Source organism: Mytilus californianus, unplaced genomic scaffold (assembly GCF_021869535.1).
Source record: "Mytilus californianus isolate M0D057914Y unplaced genomic scaffold, xbMytCali1.0.p SCAF_7, whole genome shotgun sequence".
NCBI classification, from domain to species: domain Eukaryota; kingdom Metazoa; phylum Mollusca; class Bivalvia; order Mytilida; family Mytilidae; genus Mytilus; species Mytilus californianus.
In genome coordinates, this window is record NW_026262723.1 from 104488217 (window position 1) to 104513646 (window position 25430).

At 32.7% G+C, this 25430-nt stretch overlaps 1 protein-coding gene and 1 long non-coding RNA gene across 2 annotated transcripts; both read right to left on the reverse strand.

Annotated features, from left to right (window-relative positions):
• Positions 1-321: 321 nt before the first annotated feature.
• On the reverse strand, positions 322-24808 carry LOC127709608 (uncharacterized). Its single transcript, XM_052215210.1, has 14 exons — positions 24660-24808; positions 23678-23930; positions 12828-12994; positions 12245-12424; positions 11804-12059; positions 10672-10829; positions 9413-9583; positions 8266-8518; positions 7137-7300; positions 5948-6130; positions 3368-3617; positions 1362-1525; positions 503-676; positions 322-326 (listed from the first exon to the last, which is right to left on the reverse strand). The coding sequence occupies exons 1-14, from the start codon at positions 24793-24795 to the stop codon at positions 322-324; spliced, it is 2514 nt and encodes an 837-aa protein (XP_052071170.1). The 5' UTR covers positions 24796-24808.
• Positions 16414-18418, reverse strand: LOC127709799 (uncharacterized). Its single transcript, XR_007985770.1, has 2 exons — positions 18200-18418; positions 16414-17600 (listed from the first exon to the last, which is right to left on the reverse strand). It is a non-coding gene; the product is annotated as an uncharacterized LOC127709799 (long non-coding RNA).
• Positions 24809-25430: the final 622 nt, after the last annotated feature.

Consider the following 25430-nt stretch of genomic DNA (forward strand, 5'->3'; position numbering starts at 1 on the left):
AACTGAAAATAAACGGATACAATCCTGGTAACAGGTAAGGTAATCAGGTAAGTCAGGTAATTTTATCTTACTGTCAGGACAAACTGAAAATAAACAGATAAATTCCTGGTAACAGGTAAGGTAATCAGGTAAGTCAGGCAACTCTATCTTACTGACAGGACAATCTGAAAATAAACAGGAAGAATCCAGGTAATAGGTAAGGTTATTAGGTAAGTCAGGTAACTTTATCGTACTGTCAGGACAATCTGAAAATAAACAGGTAGAATCCATGTAACAGGTAAAGTAATCAGGTAAGTCAGGTAGTTATATCTTACTGTTAGGTCAATCTGAAAATAAACAAGTAAAATCAAGGTAACAAGGTGAATATTCCATGCAGTCATAGTGTAATATTGTGTACTTTTCATATATCTAGGGCTACAATAGTATGCATACTATGATACCTGAATTCAGCTATTTTGCAAGGTATCATTAATTTATCAATGGATTATTTTATAAGATTTACCAGAAGTCCATCCATGGTAGGAATTGACAAACACTGACTCTGAGTCTGTATAATCACATTTATCATTGTATAAAAACTTTGACAGTCCCAGGTCAAACATCAGCTGAGATATTTCATCTGTTGTCAGTCGTCCTTTGAAACCAGTCTGGTTAAACCAATTGGATAAGGACCAGTCTGCAATAATGAATTGAGAACAAAACGTAATGTAATGTTAACCTGCAAAAGTGATAAATCTCTATTTTCCAAAGTATTCACTCACAATTTTTGTGGATTGAGGGAAAATTGTATTTTCGTGAATATTTGATGTTTTATGTTAAAAAAAAATTGCCAAAGTCTGCATACAAGCTTCTAGAAAATTTGTATTTCATTGAACATTTAAATACGTGGTTCACATACACCCACATAAATTAGTTCCATGAATCCACAGTAGTTTTCACTTTGCCATTTAAGATACTATACATTTTTAAACAATTCCACTACATGTGTTAACAAATGTATGAAAGTAGGTTTTATATGTTTTAGAGTTTAGTGTGACGTCCATTTTCACTGAACTAGCACACAATTTTATTTAGGGGCCAGCTGAGGACCACCTCCAGGTGCAGGATTTTCTCGCTGCATTGAAGACCCATTGGTGGCCTTCGGCTGTTGTCTGCTCTTTGGTCGGGTTGTTGTCTCTTTGACATATTCCCCATTTCCATTTTCAATTTTATTTACTTTACCAAGAGCCTAATCTGTATCATCAGTGGTACAGTGGTAATTTTGTAAGGCTTATCATAATCTACTGCCAATAAATGCTACTAAATCAAGTCCATTTATTTATTTGGTCTTACCTAGATAATTTTGCTAGTAGTGTACTTACTTGGATCAAGGAAACCTTTCTGCCAACTACACTGTATTTTTGGCAGCTTTGTATTGGAGAAGATATTGGCCTGTATCAGACAAGGTCCTTCATCATTAAAACAAACTTTTATACTCAGATCCATAAAGTAAACTCTTTCTCCAGCCATATCACTGATTATATAGCTGTAACACACAAAAAGATAAAATAAACTTTTATGCATAGGTCCATATAGTAAACTCTCTCTCCAGTTATATCACTGATCTTATAGCTGTAACACATAAAAAGATAAAACAGACTTTTATACTGAGATCCATATACCGGTAGTAAACTCTTTCTCCAGTCATATCACTGATCTTATAGCTATAACACATAAAAAAGATAAAACAAACTTTAATACTAAAATCCATACACCGCTACATTGACAACAACACTTAAGTAAACTGCATCTTTTATTGTCAACATGTTTCGCTGATTATATCGGCGTCATCAGGACAAAGTATACAACATTAGAACCCCTGAAGTACAAAAAAACGGTATCTTGTAGGATTTACGTTCTTTGAATCTTACTTCTTTTTTGTTTAATTTCCTGTAGGTTCTAAATAGTACTTAAAGTCTATCTTGGCTTTTTTGTGTCATCTCCATTTAACGTAAATCCTTCCCACCACCATTACCAGTTCAACCAACATTGCCAAGAAATTTTGTGACAGTAAACCACTTTACGGCATTCCCGACGCGATTGGAAGTAGTACCTCTGGCCAAAGGGAAGCTAGTCGAAGTGGTAGGGGTGTGCCCTAAAAGTGTTGTCCAAATTAGGAAGAAACTTTATACAAACTGTACAGTGACTGACATTGTACTTACATTCATGTTACACATATTTTTTTATTCAAAAACACATTTTATTTATACACTTACCATTAGAATAGTTTACAACCATTTTTAAGATAAAGGCAATTAGAACAATTATAGATTAACTCTAAATTTAGTAACTTTATTTGCACTGTACTATGTTTGATTCATTTTCTGTTCAACATTTCATAATGATATAGAGTATCCTATAGCAACGTCAACAATGGACAATTATGACGTCACATACAAGATGCCGTTTTTTTGTACTTCAGGGGTTCTAATTTTGAATACTTTGTCCTGATGACGCCGATCTAATCGGCGAAACATGTCGACAATAAAAGATGCAGTTTACTTAAGTGTTGTTGTCAATGTAGCGGTATTTGATTTTTTTATCTGACAACCCTGCATACCATCTGGTATCCACTTAAGGGAACTCTACCAGCACAAAACATAGGAGGCGTTGGTTCAGCAGCTCTTTATTTAAAATGCATACAGTAAACTCTCCAAAGCAACATCCCTGATCTTATAGCCGTAACAGAAAATGATTTGCTAAGCTGGACATAAATTATATCTTGACCATAGCAAATTAAATAGAAATTTACAGTATTTATATGTTTATATGTACCGATTATCAGGTTGTCTGCATATTGATATTGTAAAATATCAGCTGTGAGTCACAATATGAAGCTTCTTGTCGAGTGAGCGCAGTGAACGAGTTCAAAAAGGCTTCATATAATTTATTTTACATGATAGAAACAAGTGTTTTCTAGCAAACCTGAAGATGACTTAATAAGTTCGAGTCAAACTTATCAACGTCTGATCATTCATTATGACGTTGGTGATATGTATAGGTCAAAGTTATTAAGGTCGGGTCAACGTATTTGACGTCACAAAGCCGTGATATGCAATTTTATTAAAAGCTGAGCAGAGTGATACAGACAGTGGAACAACCGATAAATATTAATATCAATATATTTGAAGTGGACAATCATACAGTACACTGAAATTGATATTTTGTAAAAAGCCATTACCTTTTTTGGTCATGTAGTTGCATGTAGTGCTGTTACTGACTTTTAATTTTTTTTAAAGCCAAGATTAAAAGCTGATCTTTTAAAACACATAATCTAAAATTTCAATAATCATTACTATCATAAGCAAAGGAATAGATGTTAACTTACTCTATTTCTAAAACCCCTCCAATATGAAATTGTTTCTGCAGATTAATGTCTGTCTCATACAGAGAAAATTCAAATTTATAATTCTCAATACCAAGACTGAATGTTTGGTTACATGGCTCTACAGTGAGGAAGAAATGTATGTTTCTGCTGATCAGCCCTACATGTGCACAACAGGAAACAGATGTACAGGAAGAGTCAAGGTGACATACTACATCATCAGCCAAGTCAGGTAACACAGCACTTGGGCAAGCTGAAAAAGACATGTATAAAACAATCAATTCAGGTACAGGTAGAATCAAGTTGACATACTACATCATCAGGCAAGTCAGGTAATACAGACTTGGGTAAGCTGAAAAATACATGAAAACAATTAACCTAGGAACAGGTAGAATCAAGTTGATATACTACATCATCAGGCAAGTCAGGAAGTACAGCACTTGGGCAAGCTGAAAAATACAGGTATAAAACAATTAACCTAGGTACAGGTAGAATCAAGATGGCATACTACATTATCAGGCAAGTCAGGTAAAATACAGCACATGGGCAAGGTGAAAAATACAGGTATAAAACAATTAACTCAGGTACAGGTAGAATCAAGGTGATATACTACATCATCAGGCAAGTCAGGTAATAAAGACTTAGGCAAGCTGAAAAAAATATGTACAAAACAATCTTTTTATGTTGTAATGTTACACTGCTGTCTCATGTTAGGGTGAAGGTTGGCACGTTAAAACGTTTAAACCCGCTGCATTTTTATGCATCTATCCTAAGCCAGGAGCCTGTTGATCAGTAGTTGTTGTTTGTTGGTGTGGTTCATAAGTGTTTCTCGTTTTTTATATAGATTAGACCGTTGGTTTTCCTGTTTGAATTGTTTTACACTAGTCATGTTGGGGCCCTTTATAGCTTGCTGTTCGATGTGAGCCAAGGCTCTGTGTTGAAGGCCTACTTTGACCTATAATTGTTTACTTTTTATACATTGTGAATTGGATGGAGAGTTGTCCCATTGGCACTCATACCACATCTTCTTATTTAAATATAAAACAATTATTAAACCTAGGTACAGGAAGAATCAAGGTGGCATACTACATTATCAGGCAAGTTAGGTAATACAGCACTTGGGCAAGGTAAAAAATACAGGTATAAAACAATTAACTTTGGTACAGGTAGAATCAAGGTGATATACTACATCATCAGGTAAGTTAGGTAATACAGCACTTTGGCAAGGTGAAAAATACAGGTATAATGCAATAAATTGGCGTACAGGTAAAATCAAGGTGACATACAACATCTTTGGGCTAGCTAGGTAATACAGGTATAAAACCATGAACTTATGAAACAGGTAAAATCAAGAGTCATACTACATCATTTGGCATTTAAGACATCTTAAATCCATCTACACATCAGTTACCTGTTGTATGCAACTATTTTTCAGCTTGTTTCTGTGGTGAGTTACCTCACTTTAAGGGCATATGATAGTTTTGATCCCACGGTGGTTTGTTTACGAAAATATGCATACCAGCTATTTTTCACCTTGTCACTACAAATATGTAATAAAAAATATACCTTCATGTGCTACATCTAGAGATAAATGGGGTCGAAATTTTAGACATTTACTCAAAATTTCGGTTTCTTGGACATTTCTCTCCTTGGGACAGACATACTTAACTTTTTTTGTTTTAAAATATAAACACATGTGGATTTTTTTTTTAAGTTTTGGAATATCTTCTTTACAAAAGTATGCTCTTACTTTGTGTAACAATTCTTTGGAAATGGTTCATTTTTATTTAATGTCTAGTTATCTAATTTAAAAAAATTCATCTGTGATTCCTGCATAAAAATTGGAACAAATAATCTTCATATGGTATCAAGTCAAATGTAATTCATACAAGCATTCTGAGAGTATTGCATGGCAATACATAGTCCCCTACCGGTTAAATATTCATTGTACTGAAACAGAATGCTAACTTGATCTATAACTTGTCATGGTGTAAACTATATAACAAATATCAAGTCAATATCTTCAAGCATGACGAAAAAAAGTGTGGAAAACTAATTATTTAAGTTAAATTTATAAGTCCAAGGACCATAACTCTGCACAAAATCATCAATCTGGAACAAAATTTAAACTTCAAGCACAAAGAAAAAAAGTGTGGAAAACTGATTTGCCGGACTGACAGATGGACAGACAGACGGACAGACAGAGTGCAAACCCCATATTCCACTTCCACTTTGTCGGTAGGGGACTAAAAAGAGGGGTCCATGTACTTGTTTTCACGCTGATGATTGGAATCATTTGAAAAAAATATTTTTTTCTGATATGTCACAATTTGACATCGCATAAAAATAACATTTTTCGTTAGTAATGTCATTACCTCCCTTGCAACTGTATTGTATGCCCTTAACTGTTGCTATAGCATGTTTACTGTATTTTTTATCTTTCTTAAGCGCTGTATAACTGTATGACTTAATGATATTGTATGTAGTCTGGATTCTACCTGAGCATCAGTTAACTGTTTTATATTTGTATTTTAATATTTTAATGAGTGAATAGGAAAGACCTTAAAATGTAAGTTTTCATACCTGAATTCCAGCCATTACTTTGTGCATTACTGAATACTATATCTGTTTCAGGATTACAGCTTGGTTCTTGTAGGTATTCAGCTATACCCAGATCTTCTAGAAGCTTTGATGCCATTAAATCAGAGAGTTGTGATAAATTTGGCAATAAATCATGCTCTGTTAGCCAGGAATTCAATTTAAAATCTGAAAAGAAACCACACACAAATTAATTATAATCTATTTTTTTTTTAAACTTTGAAAATCAAATTTACATTCAAAATAATAGTTTCTTACCCCTGAGTTTTCTTTCTACAAGATTGGAAGGTAAAAAAATAATATGAAATTTGTTCTATTCATATTATATTTAAAGCCATAAATGGCCTTAGCCAAAAATGGCACACAGTTTTGGAATTTTTGTTATATTAATAATAACAATAATAAATAAGTATACTAGATGACCTTTGATTCCCTGAAAAATGCATGACCTAATCACTAAAATGATCCTAAATGTAAGTTACAGTGATTCTTCAAAGATATGACATTTACTTTTTCAGTCAAGTAAATATAGGGCAGAAAAAGTACATAACACTGTAAACATATAAAATACAAGAATATAACAGATCTGAATTTGAAACAGTTGTCCATTTTAGCAATTTGGTTAATTGTCCAGATAATGAGTACCATAAGAAAATATTTTGAATTAAATAATGAAAAGATTTTTTTGGTTATTCAAAATCCATTGCTGCTGACCTTCAGACTAATGTACAGACCATATCCTGAAAATTTACTGGTGTGTGTAAATGATGTCAAGGTCATATGACATATGTCACATACATATACACTTCTTAAACCAAATCAACATAACAAACCTTACCTGTTTTATATTCTAATTGAGAAAAAGATCAAATCTAAATCTACAACCAGTTTGGAATATAATGGAGATGATTTCAAGGTCATATGGCAGATGGAAGACAGACATAAACTCCTTAAAAGGACTAAAAAAAGTGGGAAAATACAAAGAAGGCGATTACTATTAGTTAAAGAAAAACTAACAACAAAATGGCAAAAAGTTGAAAAACAGAAAGACAAACACAGTAAACTAAAGATTGAGCAACGCAGTCATTAGCTCCAGAAGGGTAAGCAGTTTCTGCAATACTACAGTGGGACCTGTCATAATCAACTAAATATAGCAAATTATACTTCTACATACTTGGTACGACAAATCCTCCTGTCCAATCACATGGCTGTTTAGATATTTTATAATCATCAAATATTACATAGTTATATATACAATCTCCATTACTCTCCATACAAAAGTTTATTGTTAAACTGAAAGATAGCTTCTCCTCAGCTTCCAAATCTTCTATGGAATAACTGAAATTTAAGAAAATAATCAACTTGGTAGTACATTTGTAATAAAAGTAGTAACATGAGACCAACCTGAGCAACTTAGACTAAACACTTGCCTTTTTTATAAGCAGCCCTAAATTAAGCTAAAATAGAACTTATCATGTGCAAGAAATATAGATTCCACCACTGCATCATGTGTGTTACGATATTTCTCCACTCGAGACAATTAAATTTTTAAATTTAAAACGCGAGGCTGGCCGACCTTTTTAAATATTCAAAATTTAACTGTTCAAAGTAGAGAAATATCGTAATACATGAGATATAGGGTGGAATCTGTTTCTCTGATGATTTTAAGACGATATCTTAACTAGTTTATCCTTCCTCTTCAAAGATTTGCAGAAAGTTCTGTTCGTTATATATGATGTCATCAGCCATGGTCGCCTTTTTTCATGACGTCACAATAGGAAATTCAGAAGAAATCAAGAAAATTTGACGTCATAATTGAAATTTCAACAAATCATTTGACAAGAACCAAGTTTTCTCTAGAGATGAGAAATATTTTTCTCACACCGATCGAGACATGCGAAAATAGCATGAAAATTCGAGAAAAATTGGTTAATATGATTTCAGTTGCACAAAATCTCTAACGATTTTGTGTCAATCTGTGTCAAGCTTAAAAATATACAAATGCCCCAAAATAAGACAAAACAAATATGACTGTGACAATAAATATTTTGCAGTATTTTACAAAACTTTATTCATTTGGATTTAATACCAATTTTAACTGCATAACAATAGGAATAACAGCACTGATTTCTAAAAAAAAATGTTGCCAACATCTGGGATTTGAGGCCAGCAACTAACTCTTCCCACACAGTATTAATATTCTTCAACTTATTATCAACAATATCCTCCTGTTTAAAAATCTGTATGAGGACCAACCATTTTTTATCATATCATAAAAATGACATATCTATTTTTTCCCATACCTCAATCTTATCATGCTACCTAGAGACATCTTCTTCTCAGTGTTAAAGCTGTAATCAGACAAAGATTCATTGATGACAAGGTTCTCCAGTCCAATACTAAGTTTGAGGTTACAGATGTCAATCAGAACATGGAATTCTACAGACATATCCAACAGTGGTATGTATAAACAACACTGGATCCCTGTACAAAAGTCTGGTAACTGACATGCCATGTTGGATGGTAATGTTGGCAATGATAAGTCTGCATCACAGGCTGAAAATAAAACAGAGATATCATAGACTACATTCATGAACAACACTGGATCTCTGAACAGTAGACTGGTAAAAGACATGCCTTGTTGGGAGGTAAACAGAAAAATTAAGGTCAATTAATTGTGCTATCAAAAAGAGGTCATGGTCTTCTGACCAATCTGCAAGATTGACTAATACAATGATCTTATAACCCTAATATATCACATCTAGTATCTATGTAACTTAGTACTGACCACTGACCCATAATTTTGAGCTTGAAATCATGTGAATACTATTAGAAAAAAACATGTTCACCTTTCAATGATTCTATTTAATGAAACAGGAAAGTGTTTCATCTATAATATCTTATATAGCAATTGAGAAACTCACCCTAATCAGGAAAAACTTAACATTGGTTTTAGTAAGCTGAATAATAATGAAAGTTAGATCTGACAAACAATATATGCTAAATAGAAATTAAGCCATCTCTTTAACAAAATATGAATTGTCCAGCTCTTTTACATTATTAAATAGTCAGCTGTTTTTTTACAAAAAGTCTATGCTTTTGTTACTTATCACTTTTAGATTAGTACTCATTTTACCACCTTCATTTCCTTTGTTGCCAGCTAGACAATCTGTTTAAATGTAGAAAATTACATCCAATATTCTATCCATTTATAATAGTTTCAGTAACAAAAAAAATCAAGGTATCATTGGCATATGGTAGGCAACGCCTTCAGGCATTATTGGGCATGCGCCAGGTGATGCCACAAGGCTCATTGTGGACAAAAGGGTTAATGTAAGAACTTACACTCAGTATTCCATCCATTAGTACCACCTTGATAGGCAGACACCTGACATTGAGGATTCAGTAGCAAACCAGTTATACCTAATCAGTCTTAATATAAGTACTTACATCCAACATTCCATCCATTAGCCTTAGTTTGATAGGCAGACACCTGACATTGAGGATTCAGCAGATAACCAGCTATACCCAATTCTTCCATCAACCTATCAACATCATAGGATTGTAGCTGTTGTCCCAGATCTATCTTGTTACTATCTACCCATTCAGCAAAGGAAAATCCTGTCAAATATAAACAAAGTCATATTCTCAGCCTATCTGTGTCTCAGCCTATCTGTGAGTACCATCAGACCATTTTCTATTTTTTAAAGTTCAAAGGGTAATAATGTAAGGCAACTAAAAATCTAATAGCAAATTACACAATTCAGTAAAATCTTCCTTTAATAACTGGACCTACATGCAGATTTCAAAGGATTCAAAATTCTGTCCTAAATTCAATACAGAGATATATTTCAGAAAAGGTACACCTTTACTATGCCATGCCGGTAAATAATATAAAACTGCGCCTATTTTCCTAGTAATATCTTCTCATCTTAAGTACCAAAATTTACTTTAAATTCAACTGAAAATCATGCAAAGTTTTTTAAATTACAGTTCAAAATATCAACTATCAATAGCAAACTTTCCCATTGGCCTAATTATAAACAAAATATATTTTACTTTAAAAAATAATCATAGAAGCTTTTATTATTTATATTTTATAGTTTGCAAGTAAATTACCCAATATACATGCAATAACCCTTTCATTGTATAGCAAAGCTTCAAACACCTTTTAAAAACATTTCGAGTCACTAATGACATCACTTATTTGAAGCTTTATTATCACTAGTAAAATATGATATATCATTGTAAGCTAACTTTTGGTTACAGTCTGAATGAAATATGTTGTTGCTATGCAATAACAATATATATTATGCTTCAAAACTCCTACAAACCATAAAGAATAGCTTCCTATTAGAGAGCTTATATTTTCATTTTAACAAGAATGAACACAATTGTGACAATAAGATATCTGATCTGCTTAACTGATCATGACTGAATTTTTTTAAGTATTCACTGAACCATGAAAATGAAGTCAAGGACAATGAACATATGACAGACAGAAACTTCATAATATAATGCCTCTTTATACTAGGTATGAGGCATCCAGGTCTTCTATCTATTGAGCTTTATAAAAAATAGTTTATGCCATTGTTGCCAAGGATAAGCATCGTTATGTCTCCCATTGGCAAGTGTGATAAAAATTATCCTGCTTGTTTGGTAGAGGTTAGGCACAACCATTTATTTGCACGCACTGTTTGTAATCTCACCTGGATTTCCTTGACTGAAATCACAGAAAGGTATTGGAAGTTTATTATTTTCAAGTATTATCATCTCCAAAGCACAAGGACCATTAGCTTCATAACAAATACTGATGGTCAGACTGACAATAAACATCCTCTCATTGTAGAATTCTTCAATCTTGTAACTGAAAGAAAAGAAGAATTTATTGTAAAACGAAATGTTTTGGATTCATAACTTATATTGATATTCAGATCAATAAAAAAATCCTCTCATTGTTGTTACTGAATTTGATGCTCCAAGGACACTGAATGACTCATCTGGCAAGAATATGCCATAGTTACTTATAAATCAGGGATAAAAAAAATGTATTAACAAAATCTTCCAACCCCAAAATCATCCTAGAATTCCTTCCTATCCATTCGCTAAAAATCAACTGACTCTTCCCAAAGAAGTCATCAATACTTAATTGCTGACATCCACTTCATTTGAACTTTGTTGGATATTTGTCTCATTGGCAATCATACCACATCTCCTTATTTTCATATCAAAATATAATAATAAAAAATGATCTATTTGCTTGTTTATCAATTTTGATGTCCACTTTTTGCATATCTTTTACATTTATTTGTTCCAGGTAAAGTTGGAAAAATCATCACCAAATGGCTAAAAAGTCAGCCAGGAATCAAGAGAAAGTTTCATCATACTGGTATTTCTATATATCTTATAATGCTGTCATCAAAATATTAACAGCAATGACATGTTGTACAGGCCTCAATTTGTTTGGTTATCAATTTTCTGGGTTTCTGTTAATAACAGTTTTCATGATATAGGGCAAAAAATGTGTAAAAAACCATCATTTAACTTAAAGAGCAATAACTACTTTAAAGAGTTCATATTAAAATGGTTTCAGACATATTTGCATTTTTGTAAATCTTGTATAGCTGATCATTTTTTCTGTAAAAGTCCATATACACAATTTCCAAAGTTAAAGGCAAAATAGATAAAATTGTGTCAAATATTCTGCAAATTGGTGAAATTTTGAAATGTATTGGATTTCCTGGTAATTTTTAATCCAAAATCATCCCTTTTCCTTCATTATATCAACCTCAAATCCAACCATACTGAAGAAAACATTTGTATTCACAATAATAAATTTACCTCACTCTAAAAAATCCCATCATAGAGAAAGTTTGTATTTCACCAAGGTCAATATCCAGCATGGTTGTAGTATGTTTAAAGTTCTCTACACCAACAGTAAAGGTGTTGTGACAGGCATCCAGCAGTACATAGGCATTGACAGATAATCCTAGTTTATCTACCTGTATACAACAATCTATACCTGTACAGGTATCAGACAGGTAACAGGAGATCCCAGCAGGTAAAGATACAGGTATATCTACAGAACTGTTACATTCTAAAATAGAAATTAATCATTTTAGCACTGCAGTAACTGCACACTTCAAGTTGTTAATTACTGCTACAGTACAGGTTAAGAGGTTGGTTCCTGTTACTTTCAAGAAAGGTGAGGTGCAATTATATGAACAAATATGGCATGATTTCATTTGTACAGTAAAAAGGATGATTGCATGACAAACTTACTATCTAGATTCCATCCCATGTTGTTTGCAGGTTTATATGGAGGCTGATTTCTGTCACACTGTGGATTCTTCATGTAGTCATCAATGCCAAGTTTATAGAGAAGCTGTGTAACAAAAACTTCCTGTAATGTACCAGTGTCTGTTAAACTGTTTTCTGTCATCCAAATACCCAAGGAAAAGTCTACAAAAATTATTTACAAAGTAACAATCAACAGGAGAACAGAAATATTTAAAGCTGATTCTCATAATTCTCTTTTAAAATACTTAAACCTTTCCCCAGAATCAATTGAATTTTACCGGTGCATATATATGTGCATCAATAATGTGTAAGAATAAGGCATATGTGATATCTTTAAACTACATAGCATTTTTCTTGTTGATACTTGCTCTTAGCTTATTACTGTGACCAATATCTTCCTTCTTTACATATAAATGTTCATTAACTGATATCCTTGGCTTCAGTTATCTGCATAAAGCAGACATTACTGAAATTTATAAGAGTAAAGTCTAAAAAAATCTAAATCTCAACCTGTTTTTCTTGATACATTTTATGAAACCATTAACTCAGCTTGAAATTATCTTACCGGACTGCAAAAATCCCATATTCCAGTCACATAAAGGTTTGGATAATTTAGCGTTGGTCAGGATCTGTAAATCAACTATACAGTTGCTTGGGTCCTTCTCCATACAAACATGGAAACTCAAGTCTACCATAAACATCTTCTCATTCTTCAAGTCAAAAACGCTATACCTAACAACAATAATGCATAAAACATTAGAACAAAGATCCATTTCCACAGGAAAAGGCAATAATCAAAATCATTGTAAATTATTATGTCTATAAAGATTGCACATGCTTTAATATAATGCTTATGGGAAAACAAGACGAAGATATTTGACTGTTCCTGAAAAAACTCACATTTTCTAACACACCACTGTCAGAATGCTGACCAATTATGGAGTCATTCTGTACCATAGTTTTTGAGAAAATTGTGATAAATAATTGTGTTCATTCAACATGTTGAAAAACTGAGTATTGGCAAACAGGAAGCAGGTGTCACATTGATTCAATCAAAGCGCGAAAGCACTGTAAAGGCAGTTAATTACAGGTTGTGTGTATTTTTAGTCCAGTTATATCATTATCTTGCATAGTACATTGTACTTATCAGAGGTGGCTTTCAGTATTTAAGATTTAGAGTTCTCTAATGATATTGAACAAGTTTTATGAATGTCATATTCTGAGCACTATATGAAGGCGATTGTTCTCACTTGTTTATGAACTAGTGCATTATGTCCAGTTTGTACCTTTTTTATCTATGTTTATAGTCAAATACTGTTTAAAATAGTTTGGCATTTTCTTTTTAGTAATAAGTAAATGTTATCAACTGTATTTTATTCAACTTTGCAAATGTGGTTTGTTACTGATAAGTACAATGTATGGATGATAGTTGTTTCATTGGCAATCATAACACATCTCCTTATTTATATAATGACCTATATTCAACGACCTCAGGTACAAAAAAATTGTATGTAACTAAACTATGATGGGAAACCTTTGACTTCTTTCTTTTATATAAACTTTTGATTTGGTACCATAGAACTATGTAGAATAAATGTACATTGCAACATGTCAACTCTTTCAATGACAATACTTTTTTTAGAAACTATAACTCCAAGCAAAATTATATTTCCAAGTATAAAGTAATTTATGAATGAAACAAGAGTGCACAGGCTGAAATGTCTCGCCTTCTTTACTAATCATTGCTATTATGTTGATAGTCCTAAATATAAAGCTTTATTACAACTGTCACATAAACTTAACATTAACCAAGTAAACTAAACATTGACCAATGAACCAAGAAAATGAGGTCAAGGTCAGATGAACCATGCTAGGCAGGCATGTACAGCTAACAATTCTTCCATACAACAAATATAGTTGACCTATTGCTTATAGTTTAAGAAAAACAGACCAAAACACAAAAACTTGAAACTGAGCAATGAACCTTGAAAATGAGGTCAAGGTAAAAAAAAACCTGCGTGACTGACAAATAGATCATAAAATATTTCCATACACCAAATATAGTTGAACTATTGCATATAGCTATATATATAGTATTAGAAAAAAAGACCAAAACTCAAAAACTTAACTTTGACCACTGAACAATGAAAATGAGGTCAAGGTCAGATGACACCTGCCAGCTAGACATGTACACCTTACAATCATTCCATTCACCAAATATAGTAGACCTATTGCATACAGTATAAGAAAAACAGACCAAAACACAAAAACTTAACTATAACCACTGAACCATGAAAATGAGGTCAAGGTCAGATGACACCTGCCAGTTGGACATGTACATCTTACAGTCCTTCCATACAGCGAATATACTAGACCTATTGCTTATAGTATCTGAGATATGGACTTGACCACCAAAACTTAACCTTGTTCACTGATCCATGAAATGAGGTCGAGGTCAAGTGAAAACTGTCTGACGGGAATGAGGACCTTGTAAGGTATGCACATACCAAATATAGTTATCATATTACTTATAATAAGAGAGAATTTAACATTACAAAAAATCTTAACTTTTTTTTCAAGTAGTCACTGAACCATGCAAATGAGGTCAAGGACATTGGACATGTGACTGACGGAAACTTCGTAACATGAGGCATCCATATACAAAGTATGAAGCATCCAGACCTTCCACCTTCTAAAATATAAAGCTTTTAAGAAGTGAGCTAACGCCGCCGCGGGATCACTATCCCTATGTCAAGCTTTCTGCGACAAAAGTCGCAGGCTCGACAAAAAGGAGTTCTTGATTAAGAAATAACTGATTCGCTGAGCCCAGCTGAATACACCCGCAGAGGTCAAACCCTGAACAGTTGGGGCAAAAATGGACACAACATTCAAGCTTGATACAGGTCTGAATTTGGATTGTAATTAAATATTTGACATATTATAGTTTCTGAATAAATGTAGTCAAAGAACTTGAAATCGGTTATATGAATTGAATTTATATTCAATTTAAGATTTCTTGCTGTTGTGCAATACTTAATAAATCTGTTGCCAGACTATAAACAAATAAAGTTCAATTTCTTCTCAATGTCATATTTGAAATTTATGAAAATCAATAGGGAGATTACATCAATAGCTATAAATAATTCACCAAAGTTTCATGCGAACTGCTTAAAGCATTTTTGAGTTGTTGTCCAAAAACTGGAAAATCCCCCCTTTTTTAATGAATAAAACCCCATAACTCAGAAATGTAAAATCTAAAATTTATAAAATTCTAAAGGGAGCTTAAGGATTGATAATTTAGTCTTAGATGCAAGATTTTTTTATCAGTTGTTAGTGGCTTTGAACTAGCTGTCAGTAAATGCGAGTACTCTCAGATCTGTACTTAGTGTCTTTTTGTTGTTTGGATGTACAACTACACCGGCCATGTCCACTTGTATTTGTATTTATCCATCTGATGAGTTAAGCCTCTTTCAACTGATTTTTATAGTTCGTTCTTATATTGTACTGTTACACCACTGTCCCAGGTTAGGTGGTGGGTTGGGATCCCGCTAACATGTTTAACCCCGCCACATTCTGTCTGTACATGTATGTGCCTGTCCCAAGTCAGGAGCCTGTAATTCAGTGGTTGTTGTTTGTTTATGTGTTGCTTATTTGTTATTCGTTCATTTTTTGTACATAAAATTAGGCCGTTAGTTTTCTTGTTTGAATTGTTTTACATTGTCATATCGGGGCCTTTTATATTTCACTGTGCGGTATGTGCTTTGCTCATTGTTGAAGGCCGTACTGTGACCTATAGCTGTTAATTTCTGTGTCATTTGGTCTCTTGTGGAGAGTTGTCTCATTGGCAATCATACCACATCTTCTTTTTTTATATTAACATCAACAGATATAAACAATTCACCAAAGTCAAGGTGAGACAACAAAACTTAGTTGTAAGATCTCTGAAATTTTTTACACGGTACAAGTTTTTCTAATTGTTGGAGATTGTACAGTGACAGTAACACCTGTAACTGCTTCATCTATTTCTTATGCACTTTGGTTAGATCAACTCACTGAATATCATACCACATCTCCTTATTTTTATATGCATTACAATTTACATGTGCATGTTATTGTAAATAATATTTATATATATATATATCAGAACAAACTTCATTGCGTCACTTTTATTTATGCATCCTTTGGCACAATACAAGTTTTAAAATTACACAATAAAACAACTAAATGTTATTTCAGATGAAAGTTTTGTTTCAGTTCCATTCATAGGATTTATTAGAATTTTGTATGTTTTGCCAAGTCCAATAATTAGCTCTATGTGCACGTGTTAATTGGAGACTTTTCTATCCCGTATAGGAGTTTTGGAACTAATTCTGTTTCTTTTTTTGAAAAAAGTGAGCAAACAAATCTTGCACATTTAAACCTTTGTCTGCCATCACACTGTCACCTGGATCACATAATTGAACTATTCTACATCTTTCAACTATTTCGCAGTCACTGGTACAACCAACATATGCATTAGAGACATAGTTGACTAAACCACCAGGTGACAAACATACAAGTATTTTCAGTGTTTCTGTTTTTATATGATGAAAAGGTTGCCTGAGCTCTAGGAACTTTAGGTTTTATCAAGGGATATTCTGTGCTGTCAATAAAAATCCAAGTTGTAGGAAACTTTAATTTGAAGTTGGATGGCGAAAAATACCTGACTAAACCACTAAATGGCCAAGTGTTAGCCTCACGCCACTGTTTAGACATAAAAACAATCCATGTTTACACAATATTCTTAACACTACAATGTAGTTTCAATCTAGAATCTAGACAGTTCAAAGTTGGTTGTATAATGCCTCAATTTCATCAAAGTCATAAAAAAACTGATTTTCAAATGACACCCTATCAATTTGAAAATATATGTATCTCAAACAATGTGCTGCTGGACCAAGTGTGGTCAAAACAAATAAAAATTTAGTATACAACTCTAAACCGGTATAAAAATGCATGGCTGTGTCACGTGTCTTCATTTCAAAATTCTCTGCTGAAAATATAGGCATTGATGGTGTTTGCGTAATTCCATCTGTGAAGCTCACCATTAGCTCGGCAGTTGGTGGTGGACAGTCATAAATCCTGTCTGCAGTATGAATGACTTCTTCATGAAAACCAACTTTACAATCGAAACTTTCCTCTAGATTTCTACTACAATATTCATCAAGTTTAGTTCTTTTGTTTTCACAGGAAACTGCCCTGATTTTTCTTTTTGCGGACGATTCAGTCTCTTGCTTGGTCCAGGAAAATAGGCTGGGAATGGCAGTAGACTTAAGTCTCTGTATGGTGGGTTTGCGCCCTGAAAAAGGTTATAAAACATTAGTTTTTTGATAATTAAATGAACTTCCATTAGCAATGCATACTTTGTACTACCTGGCAAAATATTAACTAGATTTATTCATTACAATCTGGATAAAACTATGTTAGCCTGATTCAATCATTGTTGTCAATGTACATCAATATGTATGTTATGTAAATCCAAAGGACAAACAATGAGAGTTGTATGCAACAAACATACATTGTTTGTACCTAAATAACTATAATATAGATGAGAGCATGTCATTGTTTTGTTTTGTTTTGTTAACATTGTCATTGATATTTTTCAAGAAAGTCTATGAGGCATAGCTTATGCATTCCTGTCATTACTACATTAGCATAATTACTGCTAAAATAATTCTCAGTATGATATACCTCTTATAAGAAATCATTATAATTGTAGCAAGCACCAAAAAATCTCAAACAGATCACATTGAATCGTAATCCAAAAAATTATGACGTCTTGAATTAACCACCCCCTTTTATTCTAAAACGATAATTGCGGTTGTAAACAGACTTTGGTTTATTCGCATGGCGATTACATATATAACTATATATTTTAAAAAGAAAATAGAGTTTTACCATGAATAGTTTCCTGCACATAGTCTTTTTCAGTAAAATGTGCCTTGCAAACAACAGCTGATTGAGATGGACTCCACGATTTCATTGTGTTCTCGTCCAATCTGCGTATGGGCCATGGCGTTGATCCAACTTTTCCTTCTTTTTAAGTCATTTGGAAATGCATGTCCTCCTCTTAAATGACATCCAGGTACACAACAACAAGTACTTGGCATCGTTAATTAAAAATTCCTTATATGTAAACAGTGTAAACAAATTCCGGTTTACTTTTTTGTTTGTTTTTGTTTTGATCGTCAAACAGAGTCTCTGTGATTAAATAGGTAATAATATCCTATCTATCAATCCTTACACCTTATATAATATGGCTTCCTAGTGTGTTTATCCTGTGTCCTTGAGTCGCCCAAGGAACGAAGATCTAATTTGTCATCAACTACTAACTGTCTTATTAAACATGTTATGAATGTGTATGAGAGTCACCATCCTTCTCTTCACTGATTATATTTTTTGTGACACTTAGACTCTGTCAAAATGTTTAAACATAGCTTAGTAGTGATTTGCTCAACATTTTTTATTTTTCTGAGCACAGTCAATGAGTTTAATATACAAAATAATATACTAGAATCCAACAAATATGAGGGTATCACTATCAGCCTTCAATGTCAGTAGTTCCTTCTCTTAAATTAAAAAAAAATCGTGTTTAAGAACTATTCTTCCATTTATCTGTTATCTGGCGTCATCTAAGGACAGACTTCTTATATTTGATATAATTTTAAAATACAGTAAAAAAAATTCGTCTTAATCTCATATATACATTATACGAAATTTATAATTTGACATTACTATTTGTAAGGACTAAAATTGGGCTAAAAGTTTTTATAGATGTTATATATCAGGATTTTTTTTCCTTGCACATATAGCTCACTTTTATTTAAAAATCATACCTCTCATCAGGTAATTCTATTTTGAACCCTAACTCATATTCAGTACTTTCTGATAGTTCAGCTTTTTCCTTAAGCTTCAATATAAATGATAATCATGAAAATTTTGGAGACCCAGTTGCTACATCATCACCAAAACCACCAGTAACGAAGCAATTAAAAAATAAGAATATTAATAGACAAAACTCATTAAGAGTTCTTCAGATCAATTTTAGAAGTTGTAAAAATAAAGTTCCTCAAATTGAAAATTTATTAACGTCATCTAAACCAGATATTATTATTGGTAATGAAACTTGGCTAAACAAAGATGTATTATCTTCTGAAATTTTTCCAAACACACTATTTGAAGATGTATTCCGAAACGACCGGGTCGGAAAAGAAGGTGGAGGTGTATTAATGGCCATTAAAAAAGGTATTATTTGCCAAGAAGTATATAAAAGCAAAAATGTAGAACTTATTGCTGCCCAAATTAATATAACTGATACTAAATCCTTAGTTATTATTTCTGCATATAGACCACCAAATAAAAATGATATAGACTATCTCAAACAAATTATCATTGAAATTAATGAACTTAAATTAAAATTTAAAAATTCCACCTTCTGGCTTGGTGGTGACTTTAACCTTCCAGACATAAAATGGCCGGAGCAAAATATATCTGGCTCATTGTATACTAAGGAGCTGAATGAAGCATTTATAGATATGCTGAACAACTTAGGCATTGAACAAATGGTTGATTTTCCAACTAGGAAAGATAATATCCTTGACCTTTTCTGCACAAACCAACCTGCATTGATAACAAAAATAAAATCCATACCAGGTATATCTGACCATGATATTGTATTAGTGGATGCAATCTGCAAGCCCCAAAGATCTAAACAATCACAACATAAAATTTATTTATGGAAAAAGGTTGATATTAAAAAGATAAAAGACATAACATCTCATTTTATATCTGAACTTATATCTCAGGCTAATGAAAATTTAAATATTGACCAATTATGGAATAAATTCAAAGAAGGTAGTAATAAAATAATAGATGATAATGTACCAAGCAAAATAACTAAATCTAAGTACACCAACCCTTGGGCAAATAGGGATATAGACCATTTATGTAAAAAACAACGTAAAGCTTACAACAAAGCTAAAAAAACTGGTAAACAAGAACATAAAGATAAATATAAAAAGTTAAAAGCTACTGCTCAAAGAGAAATAAGAAGAGCCCAGAGCACGTACATGCAAGAAATAATTAGCCCCCAGTTTGAAGAAAAACCTAAATCTTTCTGGCAATTTATAAAAAGTAAAAAAACAGAAACATCTGGTGTTTCACCATTAAGAGGAAAGGATGGCTTATTATATAGTGAGCCGAATACACAAGCTAACATCCTAAATGAACAATTTAAAAAGGCTTTTACTACCGAAGATACATCCTCTATGCCAAATAAAGGTACAAGTCCCCACCCCACTATGCCAGACATATTTATTAGTAATAATGGCTTATTAAAGTTACTTAAAAACTTAAATCCACACAAAGCCACTGGCCCTGATAATCTGCCAGCATATTTTTTACATAATTTTGCAGAAGAATTGTCTCCATTTTTGACATTCTTTTTCCAAAAATCTATTGATACTGGTAAAATCCCAACTGATTGGAAGCAGGCTAATGTTGTACCAATATTTAAAAAAGGTGACAAGCATAACGCTATTAATTATAGACCAGTTTCACTAACTGCAATATGTTGCAAATTTCTAGAACACATTATAACAAGCAACATAAGGAAACATCTTACAATTAATAACATATTAAATGATAGTCAACATGGGTTTAGAAGTAAAAGGTCTTGTGAGACCCAACTTATCATCAGTTTACAAGATCTTGCAAAATCATTGGGATATGGTAACCAAATAGATGTTATACTTTTAGATTTTTCCAAAGCTTTCGATAAAGTCCCCCATCAAAGATTAGCCCAGAAATTAAACTTTTATGGTATTAGGAATCAAAATTTAAATTGGATAAATGACTTTTTAGCTGACAGGCAACAGCAGGTACTATCAAATGGTGTTAAATCTTCAAAATTAGCTGTTGATTCTGGTGTCCCTCAGGGAACAGTTTTAGGCCCAACATTATTTTTACTCTTTATTAATGACCTACCCGAACATGTAACTTGCAATGCAAGACTTTTTGCAGATGACTGTTTATTGTATAGAAATGTTAATAATAGTTCTGATGCCAAATTACTTCAAAAAGATTTATCTAGTTTAGTACAATGGGAAGAGGACTGGCAAATCAATTTAATACTGAGAAGTGTTATGTTATTCATATTTCTAAAAAAGTAAACCTTCCACTTTTGATTATATATTGCACAATCATGTTTTAGAAGCAGTAAAAGATAGTAAATATTTAGGCGTAACTATAAGCCATGATCTTGATTGGGGAACACATATAAACAATATTACCTGTAAGGCAAATAAAACCTTAGGTTTTCTTCGTAGGAACTTAAAAAACTGCACACGTAAGGTTAAAAACCTTACCTACACATCACTTGTCCGTCCAGTCGTCGAATACTCTTCCCCTGTATGGGATCCGTACAAAAAGCAACACATCACTCAGGTTGAGCAGGTACAGCGTAAGGCAGCCAGGTTTGTCTTCAATGATTATAAAGACAGATCACCTGGAGCAGTTTCAAATTTTATTAAATCATTGGAATGGGAAAATTTAGAAATAAGAAGGAAAAAAGCTAGATTAACTATGCTATATAAAATAAATTGGGGGTTAGTGGAAGTTCCTAAGGACAATTTAACAATATCTGATAGACGTACTAGGGGGAAACATAAATTTAGGCAAATATCAACAAATAAAGATTTCTATAAATTTTCTTTTTATCCTCGCACTATTTCGGACTGGAACTCACTACCTGAAGCAATAGGTATGTCTGACACCCTGGAATCCTTCAAAAGTGGCATATCCACTCTAACATTTGAAGGAGCCACAACAACTTATTAAACTACAAAGCCACTGTACATAATGTATATATGTTATTGTTAATGATTTTTCTTTGTCATATTATTTTTAAATTAAGTCCATATGTACATAGCACACAAGTTCCGGGAAGTTTTACACTTCTACCTAGGAGTCTACTCCCGTATTCGAAAGAAGAAGAAGAAGAAGAAGAAGTAATAGTTGCACAGTGCAGAAACCGGAAGTTGAAGAACAGGATCGGCTACCATGGCGCCACCTATTCAGGAACGATAATTTGCTACTTATATAACTGCGGAATAACAATAACGTTAGACGGGTTCGCGTGCATAAACAGAAATGCGCTTTAAACTGTATAATATAATTCATGTTCAGTCGACCTTTAATTATTATATCAACGACTGAAATGATTTATAAACATCTAGATTGCAGATAACACTCGAAATTAACCCGACCTCTTTCAACACGGAATTCAAATAATTCTAGTTTGTCAATCGGTTGACTGCTTATAATGTAAAATACAAATATATCAAAAGTTTTTAAAACTAACAAAACACAATGATCGTTTCTCTATTTCCCAATGTAAATGAAATGAAACAAAGAACATTTTATATCACAATAAGAAGAGGAGAGAATCAACATTTTCCGGATCTACTTGGAGCCTAATGACCCCCCACGTAGATAAGTTGGATATCGCGGAAAGAAAGATTAACACGGCAACTAGAAAGGCATTAAAGCACTGCCTTTAAAAAGCACAAAAGGGCTCTGGTGGATAGTTGTCTAGCTGACAATCATACCACTCCTTATTTTTAAGATTTTTAATTTCTTAAGCAAATGATTTTGATTACATTATCTTCATCATAAGAATGAAAATGCAATGAATAAGCGAGTTTGTTCAATTGGATTTCCACGAAAACAAGGATCTAAATCAAGTAGTCAAATGGTGGCAATAATTAAACCGGAATCCTAGCTCATAAATGAGGCAAAGCTGATTAATTTAGAGGCAATAGTTAACTGATATTCACATTCCATGAGTACTTTAATAACATACTTTGTAAGTCAACTCGAAGGTAAAACACAATAAACTGTTGACACAGAGAGATGTCTCGCCTGTCAGCAGAAAATTTGAAAAAAAGACAATCTGATGGACAACAACATTGCTTTTTGTTTCAAAGTCACTGAACCATGATATAGTGGGCAGGGCCTCAAAATAGTTGTCAAACAAATATTTAATGATAGTAATGCAACTTTAAACAAAATATTATTGATCTATCACAAGAAGTTTAAAACTGACTTAAGCAGAAAACTTAACAATTGTTGGTGCATCCACCACTGCCAACACTGCTTGAAAAGCAACACCTATGTCTCGCTTTCTGCAACTTTCCTTGCTGGTGACACAAAAACAGAGAACCCAGGCTACTCCAAGAATATTTTAATATACTCAAACCTCTTAATTGATACCTCTAAATAGTGGACACCTCTATTTTACGGCCTTTGCAGCAAGGGCAGCCTTATAATGAAGGAACTTCTGTAATTGATTACATTGTAACTACAGTTTATACATACTTTATAATAATGCCACCTTGAAGTGAGAACTTGTGAGTTTCTCCCCATGTATATTTCAGCAGAGATATCTTTACATGTAGTTTCTCTAAAGTTAAGGACATAGTATATGTACAAGGATCTATATAGATCTTGGACATGATGGCGTGACTGATTAACTTGACGTCCATACAGCATGATAAAGCAGAACAGCTTGGTGGTATTACACAGGATACTGATGAAGGTAAGGACAAGGTCAAATAACTACTAGTACATTCTGTAACAAAAACAAATTAAACAGCTTTTTGAAAATGTGTATAATCAAATGTTTTAGAAAACACTTGGTTTCATCTGACTGACATGATCAAATCTGTTAAACTAAGTTTCATTGAAATAAAAGAATACCAATGCACATATCTGTCAAAGAACAGTAACTTTAATTTTTGTTGTTGTTATTTCAAACTTTTTAAAAAATATCTTACAAGAAATGTAGACATGATATAGCTTTCAATGCATTTTTTCATATAATTTCTATTTCTAAGGGGCATAAATTCTGTAAAATTAGTTGATCGAAGCTGACTATTGAACTCTTTCAAAACCTTGCGGATATGAATTTCATAATAATCTAACAAGAATTGAACACATGAAAGCACTCACAAGACTGAATGTATGGACACTTTGAAACTCAGACATAAGCGCAGTCTCAATATGTCCCCTGCACTAAGTTGCAGCAGGGGACAATAGAAATCTTTCTATATAAAAAATCACTGTAAATTCTTCAAAACCATGTTATTTTAAAAATAAAAAAACTGCACATTTTGATGCCTGGTTCTGTTATTTATTCTGTTATTTTGATTGGTGTTTGCTTTATGCCACCTCAGCATATTCTGTTATATATATAGAATTGTTCACAAATTTATCCTTTGGTCTTTATGGTTGTTTCATTGGTGGCAACCATACTACATCTTCCTTTTTACTTTATTATTAGTTCCAGTAAAGAACTTACCATTGACAAATGGATTAGTTGTTACATTACATGGAGAATCTAATAGAAAATCACTCAGTCCAAGTTTCTCTAGTAAAATCTGTCTAACTGCTGTAGGTAACTGCTCTGATAAAGTTTCTTTCTGTTCTTCCAACATCTTTGTTAGGGAAAAATCTATTAATGCATAAAGAAATTATTCCAAAATTGTAGCTTTGTAAACATTTCTTTTTAAGAAATTCTAAAAATCAGTTATGTATGTGTATATACAATTATGAATTCCTGAGGACTGATGGAATCATAAAGAATAAATTATGCAATTATTCTAAATTGAGTAAACTGAAAGAAAATGATTTTTTTAAACAACAGATTTATGTCTACATAAAAGTTCTAAGAGGGTTCATTGATGGTGCATACCTTCTATAATGATAGGTATCAAATGAAAGTTCATTTAGTGAGCATGCTCACAAACCCGACTACCCTCTCCCCTTGTAAAAGGGAAGAGCTTACAACAACCTGCTCACATGTGTTTTGTTTACTTTTAGGTATTTTTCTGATTATTGAATTTTCAAGTGTCAAACTTTGGATTTATACCTTAAATAATATTTAATCATTTGCCAGTAAAAGATAATGCAGGTAATACATGGGAAATTAAAATCCCGTGCCTAAATACTCTGAAAGTTTTAAGTAATACCTTTAATATTAAATCCTGTTCCAGAGATAAGTTAAATGTACATTACACCTAGATTATTTAATGCTGTGCATAATTTACAGAAAAGTTTCAATAATACCTTG

What these genes read in the sequence shown, in the direction of transcription:
- LOC127709608 (XM_052215210.1), bottom strand. Translation starts at nt 24,795, where the DNA reads ATGTTGGAAGAACAGAAAGAAACTTTATCAGAGCAGTTACCTACAGCA. An exon ending in ATGGGATTTTTTAGAGTGAG is followed by an intron (nt 10,830 to 11,803) that starts GTAAATTTATTA and finishes CTTTTCTTTCAG; the next exon opens with TTACAAGATTGAAGAATTCT. An exon ending in AAGTAATGGCTGGAATTCAG is followed by an intron (nt 3,618 to 5,947) that starts GTATGAAAACTT and finishes TGTCTTTTTCAG; the next exon opens with CTTGCCCAAGTGCTGTGTTA.